Below are 9,910 nucleotides of genomic sequence, written 5' to 3'. Positions count from 1 at the left end.
GAATACGAGAGAGAGTAAATAGAGAGAAATACATTAGACAGTGAATGAGAAAGGAAGGAGGGATGAGGATGAGGGCAGTATTATGATGTGTGTGTTTGTGTGTGTGATTAAGGTGCTTTGTGTAATGTGAATAGATGTAGGATTAGTAAATAGAGATGACTTTGTATGTTGGTATCTTTTTATCAATCTATTGTATATTTGTCTTTATATATGTAGACATGTGAAGTGATTCGTTATGTCAGTGATGGCGATGTATAGAAAATGTTGATCTTTTTCTTCCCATCTCCTTCTCCTCTTCCTCTTCTTCGTCCTCCATTTTTTTCTTCGTTTTTGTTCCCCTCTTTACTTTTTTTTTATGTTTCCCTCTTTCTCCTTTTTCACTTCTCCTTTTCTCCTATTTTTCCCTTAATGTTGGTTTTATTACTATTCTTACTATTCTCGTTCTTCTTACTCTTCTTCTCTTTCTCCTTTTCCTTCCAATCATCCAACACCATCTCCTCTCTCCCAATAAACCCTCCTTCTGCCTTTCCACCAAAACCACCACCACCACCACCACCACCACCAGTTCACTACCAGAAGAACGGAGGCAAGTGTGGTGTGTGCGGGGACAACTACAAGGACAAGGAGCCGCGGGACCACGAGGCAGGAGGCTTGTTCGGCAATGGCATCGTTGCTAAGCGCTACGTGTCTGGCCAGGTGAGGGACGCGGCAGGTGGGGGGAGACATTAAGTTGTGTTCTGATTGACTTGGTTAGTATAGATGGATGGATGGATACGTAGGGGAATACTCTGTAGACCTTATTAGTTGGGTGATGTGAGGGAAGAGGGAAACCGATAGAGATGACAATAATAAGTGAGGTAAATTAATGTTCTATGTTTTTCGTGTAAGAGGGGAAAATGGCCAAGGGCAACAGAAAGAGTTAAAAAGGCCCATTTAGTTGCTAGTTCCCGTCCGGGTTTGAAAGGGTTAGCCAAAGAAAGGGGTAAATGTCTTGAAACCTTTCTCTTAAATGACCTCAGATCATAGGAAAACAGAAGTACAGAAGCAGGTAGGGAGTTCAAGAGTTCACCAGAGTGTGCATAGTTATACTGTAGATGTGTAGTTTTTCCCAGTAGCCAGTGATTGACAGATAGACAGGCAGACAGGTAGATGCTTACATACATACATACATACATAAGTAAATACTCTTTTTGTTTTGTTATTTTTTACCTGGTTAATAGACGTGCAGTTTGTTTGTTTGCTTTTTTTATCTCTTCCGATAATGGGCCCTTTTTTTTCTCAGTGGGTCTTTATCAAACAGTGGGACTTTTCCCATCTTCGTTTTTTTTGTCCTCATATGAAAAAAAAACCATCTGGTATGTAGACTGATAGACTGATATGAATAAATAGATACATGCATTCATGCATACATACATAGTTATTGCATATTATGTCTTCCAATAGTCAGCGAGATCGATAGTTAGATTAACAGACTTATAGATAGATAAACAGATATATAAACAACAAAAGACTTCATTTTCCTCTCCTGTAACCTTTCTTAACCTCGCTTGACCTAACCCTCAGGTGATCGACATTGAAGCTGAGCTGACCACCAACCACTGGGGCTACATGGAGATCAAGCTATGTCCTCACAATGACCCGTCCATGGAGGTCACCCAGGCGTGCCTTGACCAGTAAGTGGCTGAGGGAGGCGGGCGGGGGAAGAGGAGGGGAAAAGAAATGGAGGGACTTGAAGAATGGGAGAGGAGATAACGGAGGGAAAGTGTGAAAGAAGGGAGAAGGGAGAGTAAATGGGAAGGGGCTAGACTGAGAAAGAAATCGAAGTGAGGAAAGGGAAGGGAAATGAAGGGAGAGGAAATAGCTAAGGAGGAGAAGATTTTAAAATGAATCATGAGGGACAGAAAAAGTAGACGGTGAATGAAAAGAGAAGGGAAAAAGACAGTGAAGGGAACAGGAAGGAAAATGATAATGAGGAGAATATAAATAAAGAGAAGAGAAAAAAATCTTCACGTTCGTTTTCATCTTTCTCTCTCTCTCTCTCTCTCTCTCTCTCTCTCTCTCTCTCTCTCTCTCTCTCTCTCTCTCTCAATGCCCCTTTCCAAAGCACCCATTCACACCGTCCTTCTGTGCCGCCGTCAGGTACACGCTGCCCATGGAGGGGACCACGGAGACGCGCTTCGTGATCCCCCAGGACAGCAAGAAAACGGAGATCTTCAAGTGGCGCGTCAAGCTGCCGGACGGCATCATCTGCTCCAACTGTGTATTGCAGTGGAAGTACTTCGCAGGTGAGGAGCGGGGCAGGAGGAGCAGCAGAGGCGGTACAAGAGTCAGAGAAATACATGGAAGACACGGAGAAATAGAATGAGAAATACAAGGGGGAATAGGAGGAGGGGGACGATTAGAAAAAGGAGGAGGAGGAGGAGGAGGTGTACAGGAGAAACAGAGAGTGATATAGCAAAAGGAAGATAAAGAAGAGTAACTTATATATATATATATATATATATATATATATATATATATATATATATATATATATATATATATATATATATATATATATATATATATATATATATATATATATATATATATATATATATATATATATATATATATATATATATATATATATATATATATATATATATATATATATATATATATATATATATATATATATATATATATATATATATATATATATATATATATATATATATATATATATATATATATATATATATATATATATATATATATATATATATATATACCTGGTTGGCAATGCCCCACTGGACGGCCCACACACACACACACACACACACACACACACACACACACACACACACACACACACACACACACACATGTACACACACACTTGCTCCATTCGCCCATGGTGGAAGAAGGGGAAGAAGACAAGATATCCATATAGTTTCATTTACCAGTTAAGATTCTGTAACACTGCTTCTAATTTTCATCATGTAATTCTAAACTGCTTACCTTCCTCTCCAACACACCCCAACACTTCCATCACTCCTTCCCTTATCCATTCTACCAACACTCTATTTCTCCTTGCGCTGCTCCCGTCACGCCACCCGGTGGACAACTATGTATCTACAACGTCCTTTCTCTTCTGCTCTTCCTCAGCCACACTCTTTACAAACACGTCTCCCACCGCACCAGCACTCCACTCCCACACGCTACAACACCAAGGACACTTACACGCACCCAGTCTCCTCACCTTCACTGCCACCTGCAGGCAACACGTGGGGCCTGTCTTCGAATGGCAGCGGGGCGGTGGGCTACGGACCGCAGGAGACATTCATCAACTGTGCAGACATCACCATCAACACCAACATCCCCTCGGGCGTGTTCCCCTGACGCCTTCGTGGACAATCCGTGGCAGCTATACTTCAGGGGCAGCTACCCTGGGGTGAAGGAGAATAAGAAACCCAAGCCTGGATCTGGTGGCCTCGTCCCGCTGGTCATCAGGTGAGAAGGAATGACCTGCAGTAGACTTGTTGGTCCTTATGAGGCTGTTTTGATAAGCTGTACTGATCATTCTTTCGTCTCTTGTTCTCTGTAGTGACACGCCAATGGGTCTTTTTCTAACATGTATTTTGTTGACCATAGCCAGTGCACCTCTTGTATAAATAACGAAAAAGAACTCAAGGAACGAATGTTGGATGGACGGTAAAGGAGGAGGAAAAGGAGGAGGAGGAACGGCGCAGTGTTCAACAAGCCTTTGTAATTAATGTTAATGTAGGATGGTAATTGGGACTTGGCATGAGAAGGAGGAAGAGGAGAAGGAAGAGGAGATAAGAATGTACACAATATTTGTTTCATATCGGGAATTCTACTTCTTTTATTTCTTTGTACAACAACTACAACAACAACTACTACTACTACTACTACTATTACTGCTACCACTACTACTACTATCATTCTTACTCCAACTAATACTAACCTCTGCGTGGTTGTGTTGCAGGAGCCAGCTGTGCATTCCCGTGGACCACTACCAGCGACAAGTACACATGTCGGAATGGTGCATGAGAAATTGCATGCAATACCCGCCCAACTGCGATCCCACCTACTGCAAGTGTGTGTAAGTACTGCCTGTGTGCTACGGTTGGTGAAGCACGCAATGCTAATGTAATGTAAGCGATAGGAAGAGAAAGAGCGGGGAAACTTTGAAGTTTGATAATGGTGGCAGAGGAAGGGCGAAGAAGGTAAGTAAGGGAGGAAATTTTAATGAAAGAAAAGACCTCTCTTTACTTACAAACACTTTACAGGGTCTATTTCAACCTTATACTTGGCTAATCTTTCCATTAAGCTGTTGTGGAGAGCAGCAGATTTGTTTGTATAACCTTTTTGATTCTGACCATGCACCATTCGCTGGCTGACAGCGGCGCACAGGACAACAGAACAAAGCATGCTGTCCACAAAACAGGAATAGAGACTTGACAAAAAGATTATCTAAATGTAGGGATGAAATAAATCCTATAAAATCTCCACTCTAGTCAGGGTTTTGTGTGTAAACGAAGAGCGGACCACGGAGAGCACGAAGCGGAGGAACTATACTGGACTGCCTGGAACACGACGCCAGGTCTGATATAGGATTTTATTACCATTAACATAACATAACATAAATAATAGGATAACAAGAGAGAGAGAGAGAGAGAGAGAGAGAGAGAGAGAGAGAGAGAGAGAGAGAGAGAGATGGGGGGCATGGACGCCGCAATATCACGGTCATATGGGGTCGAGAGGGAGCGCGAGCCGATAGGCACCGAACCCTTCAGTAAAGGGCGAGCCATTCAAGAAGGTGGTACTGCCTAATCTGCTTCAAGCCTTGCCTCCGCCACAAGGTGACTCCCCAGGGCAAGGCGTCTGGCAGGAGGTTAGAACAAGACCATAAGGCACTCCGTGGCAATTTTTATTTTGATTCACGCTTCATTGTCATCAAGCTATCATCATCATCATTTGCTCATCACCACCACAACCAGAACCACCTTATCACCATAACCGTCATGCCATCACTTTTCACCGCCATCACCACCAACGCCACTAACCCTCCTCCTCCTCCTCCTTCCCTTCCCCAGGTACGAGTGTGTGGCTGTGGGCGAATTGAGGAATCAGGAGCATGGGGACCGTTACTGCCACCAGGAGTGTCTCAGGTACCCGTCCAACTGTTCCGCGGCGCTGTGCCACTGCTTCTAAACTTAAAATGAGCAGCTGATTGAACCTTGTAAACCACCACCACTGCACCACCGCACCGCCACCACACCGCCGCCACACCACCCAGCCAGTCAGTGTCATATCTTACAGTATCTACCGCTGAACCAGGAATGAACAGGTATTTGAACCGTAGAACCACTGCAATCATACAACCACGTATTCTAGTACAATTGTTATAAAATTTTGTTTATGCGATTTTTCCTTTATTCTATTTTATCCATTTATATATTTATTTTTTTCTTAAGAGCAAAACACATTTACTACTTTATTTGTTAATCGATACGTCTTGCTTTTTGTTAGATTTTGAAGTGGTTTCATTCTCTGAGGTTTGTTATAGATACATCAGTTGTTCCGTGTGTGTGTGTGTGTGTGTGTGTGTGTGTGTGTGTGTGTGTGTGTGTGTGTTGAGAAACAGATCTTGTGAACTATTAGAGTAAGTTATTGTTATATTGTTATCTTATATTGTATATGAAGATTATCATGTGCTTTGTTAGTGTGGCTGGTTGACAGGCTGACTGGTTGGCTGATTGGCTAGCTGACTGAATGACCGAGTAACTGGATGGTTGACTGGATGGCTCGCTGGGTGGTGTTATGGCTGACTGAGCGATGGATTGACTGACTGGCTTAATGGCTGGATGGTTGGATGGCTGGCTGGGGAAGGTGTTTGCAAGATGAATGCAGTACGTGTGTGTGTGTGTGTGTGTGTGTGTGTGTGTGTGTGTGTGTGTGTGTGTGTGTCCTCAAAGTATGTTTACTATTTGCTCCTATTAATTTTCAATTCATTAATTGTTCAGTTTGTTTATTGTTAAATTGTAGATCTTAGTAGTTTCTTTGTTACTTTGCTTTTGTCTCTGTTCGATCGTTCCTGCATTGCATTTGCTTTATTTGCTATTTATTTACTTATTTATTTATTTATTTGATCAATTATGTACCAATCCATATTATCTCCTGTTAATTTCTGTTATATAGGTGGCAAATTGGTGACTCCATTATACGCTACCTGCATCTGTGTGTGTCCATCTCCTCATGTGTGTGTGTGTGTGTGTGTGTGTGTGTGTGTGTGTGTGTGTGTGTGTGTGTGTGTGTGTGCACCATGGTATAGATTCAAACACCATCACTTTCCCGATAAAAATATTTCGTTGAACACCAAAAAGATGATGAATAATAGTACAACATTACGTACATACATATACACATAGGTGCAACAAATGATTGTCTCCTCAGCTCACAAAAATAGCATCTCTCCACACCAACACTACACATTCGCGGTCATGGGATCTGAAGGCTGCAGGATCGTACTCTGGCGGCTTTTTAAGAATTTTGTGTACAAGTCTCTAATCTATCACGACGCCTCCAAACTATAACGACCTTTTTAGTCCAGCACTTGAGAACTGTTATCTCGGACCGTGGCCAGAAATCGAACCCTTACACATCAGGATCCCAGGGCCTCTCTGCCCCCAAGCATGCGCCACACCACTTGTACATGCAGTACCACGGTGGTCGCAGATAAAATACAATACTGGCAGCCTACGTGTAAACACTGTGTTCTAATCCCAGCTTGTGGTACGCTTTAAAAATACTTATCTTTCTTAATAATAGTGCATGCACGTAGCAATAGCAAATACCACGAATTATAGTCAATTATAGGTTTTAGATACAACTAGCAGCGATATTTTATTCCTAGAACATTTTCCATGCTGAATTCAGACGTAGCGCAGATGGGGAGGCTGACAGAATACGATAATGCAGTCTTTAGTCCCTCAGTGAGTACATAATAATCACGAATATCACTATAGTAATAAGGTGACGATTGCAGGTACATACAGTATTACCCTCATCTACCAGACACTTACCCGCCAAGTCAGTGTGAACAGCCGACCTGGCGGTGCGTCGCGGCCAGTGTCTTATAATATATATAGTGTACAGTATAGGTTTTCAGGCCCGTATTCGCAAACACTTCAGTCCCTCACAAAATCTTTTTCACAGAGATGATTGACGGGATTACCATGTGTATCTTTTTTGTTATTGATGATGAAGAATCCTTGTCAGACTATCTTGAATCCTGAAAACACCTCCAAGGACCCCAGTGATGCTCATTGGAGCCTGTTAAGGGTAGGGCAGATGATGGCGCTGAAAGGTTTGAGATTGTGAACCCACGCGCACATATTCAGAAACACATTAGACTCTCGCAAGAACTATTTCCAAGGACCATAGAGAACGTTAGCCAAGTTTCGGTGAGTGTTTATCCCATTAGAGGTGCTGAATTCTTGTTAAACTTCTTCAATGACACTCAACTGTTCACCTGCGGCTGACTCTCTGCAGGGGCCTTATCCGACCATGTATTGAGCACTCCTCACAAGTGTGAGGTGCTCCACTCACATTGCTTTTCTAGACAGGTGAATCAAAAGAATTGACACCTCTTCTAATTGTCTTCAGCCTCTCTCTCTTCCCTCATCAACTCTTTTCCTCTGACTGTCTGCAGCCTCTCTCTCTTCCTTTCATTCGATGCCATGGCTCATCGCCGGGTCCTGATGACATTCCGTATGCTTTCTTCAATTACATGTCTGATGCTGCTTTTACATTTTTATTGGATCTTTATAACCTTATCTGGCATACCGGTGATTTTCCGTCTTCATGGAGCTTAGCTGTTGTTCTTCCCATTCCGAAACCTGGGAAGAACCACCTTCTGGCCACTAACTATCGACCTATATCCTTGACTTCCTGTGTCTGTAAAGTGTTAGAAAAGATAGTAAATGTACGACTAATATGATACGGTCTACCTCTGACGCTCTTTTATCGCTGGAATTCTCAATTTGTGGGGCATTTGCCAATAATCATCACCAGGTGACTGTACTTTTTGACTTGGAGAAGGCACATGACACAGCTTGGTGTCATGGTATTTTACTGAGTCTGTTTGAGTTTGGGCTTCATGGTCGCCTTCCAATTTCTATTCAACTGTTTTTATCGAATCGTCCTATACGAGTTCGTGTAGGTAGCGTCCTTTATAAGAGTTGTCCTCTTGAAGATGGTGTGCCTCAGGGAAGTATTCTCAGTGTTACACTCTTTGCTGTAGCTATCAATGGTGTTATTGGTGTTCCCCCTAGATGGAATCCATAGTTCTCTGTATTTATTTCATTTTCAGCAGCCCCAATGTCACTCACTGAACGGAAACTACAATTAGCAATTAACAGGATTTCTTGTTGGGCAGATGGACATGGATTTCAGTTCTCTAACTCAAAGCCTGTAGTCATGCATTTTTATCGAGTTCGTGGTGTTCACCCGGATCCTGATCTATATCTCTCATATAAACGAATCACACGTATAGAGACCACAATCCCAAACCAGTAATCCCAAAACATTTGGTTTTCGAGTGGCGTTTATGCATGTTAGAATCCCTGTCTATTCCAATTTCACCACATATCCTTATCGTTTACCTAGGGTTGGGTACTGATAGTTTCACGTGGTGTCCGTGTGTGCCCCCGCCGAAAGTGCCTCGTGCTTTATTTTTAGAGCACTTTTCTAATCATTATGGTTCCATTCCGGTCTTCACAGACAGCTCTAAGTCTGCTACTGGTGTTGGTTTTAGTGTTGTGCTCTCTCCTTTTACCGTGGTAGCAGTCTTTCGGTCGCTGCTTTAGTGTTTACCGCGGAGCTTTCTGCAATAGTTTTTGCTTTGCAGATCATTTTTACACATCCAGTTGCCTCTTTTTTGTTTTCAGTGATTCTCGAAGCGTCCTATCCTCTTTGCAGTCATGTACCACCGTTGTTAATCCTCCTGTTTTGTCCGCTTTCGAGTGGGTATGTTTGCTCAAAAATAGGGCCATTGTGTTGGGTTTTGTTGGGTCCCGGGACATGTCGGTGTCAACAGGAATGAACAGGCTTATGCACTTCCTCGAGAGGCAGCCGCTCGTCCTGCCATTCTTAGCCCAGTCCCATTTACTGACATGTTTCCAACTATTCGTGAGGCAATTATTGCTATTTGGCAGGAAAGGTGGAATGCTTGTGGTGTCATCTCAAAAATGGGATAGATTACCAGGACTGTGTCACATCCGTGGTCTTATGCTCATGTCCAAGACCGACGTTCGTAGACAGCCCTAGCTAATCTCATCCACAGTTATTTGATGTTTGGTGATTACCAACCATACTGTGACGACTGTCTGGTTCCTCGTACTGTGCGGCACTAGATTAGACACCGTTTCCTTTACCAGTGTCGTGACAGATGGAATTTCCATTCTAAATTGGGTGTTTGTTCCTGCGTGTCTCTCCCCTGGTTATGATGTGCTGCATTTTCTGGAGGAGACTGGCCTCCTCTCTCTCTCTCTTGTACAGATTTTTATATTGCGGCCCTTTTATGGATCGCCTTTTTTTTTTTTTTTTTTTTACATCTTTTATCTAGGGCCTCTTACTTTTAGCCTTTTGATATCATATTAGTTTCATAGCTCCTTCATTTGGGCCCTTGTACTTTTAGCCTTAAATTTTGCAGTCTTTTAGTTTAAGAGTGAATAATATTGTGTACATTCTCTTACCCCTATTCTGTCCTTTCTAATGCAAGAGTTAACCATTATACACAATCTTTTATCTCGTTTTCTGTTAAGCTTCGGAAATCCCAGTTTGAATCTGTCCCCCTTTCCTGACTTAAACTCTTGAAACTCTTCGTATAGAAAGTTTTCAA

General features: G+C 42.5%; 1 protein-coding gene across 1 annotated transcript in view; it reads left to right on the top strand.

Annotated features, from left to right (window-relative positions):
* LOC123511567 overlaps positions 1-6,243 on the top strand; it is a 12,920-nt gene extending 6,677 nt beyond the window's left edge. Inside the window, 7 exon segments of the mRNA XM_045267571.1 lie at positions 566-696; positions 1,564-1,673; positions 2,140-2,285; positions 3,263-3,377; positions 3,379-3,495; positions 3,992-4,108; positions 5,103-6,243. Of these exon segments, the coding sequence (XP_045123506.1) occupies positions 566-696; positions 1,564-1,673; positions 2,140-2,285; positions 3,263-3,377; positions 3,379-3,495; positions 3,992-4,108; positions 5,103-5,220 (854 nt within the window). The 3' untranslated portion in view covers positions 5,221-6,243.
* Positions 6,244-9,910: the final 3,667 nt, after the last annotated feature.

Source organism: Portunus trituberculatus, chromosome 31 (genome assembly GCF_017591435.1).
Source record: "Portunus trituberculatus isolate SZX2019 chromosome 31, ASM1759143v1, whole genome shotgun sequence".
In the NCBI taxonomy this organism is placed as follows: Eukaryota; Metazoa; Arthropoda; class Malacostraca; order Decapoda; family Portunidae; genus Portunus; species Portunus trituberculatus.
Note: the sequence above shows the minus strand (reverse complement) of the source record. Positions and strands in the feature narration are given on the sequence as shown.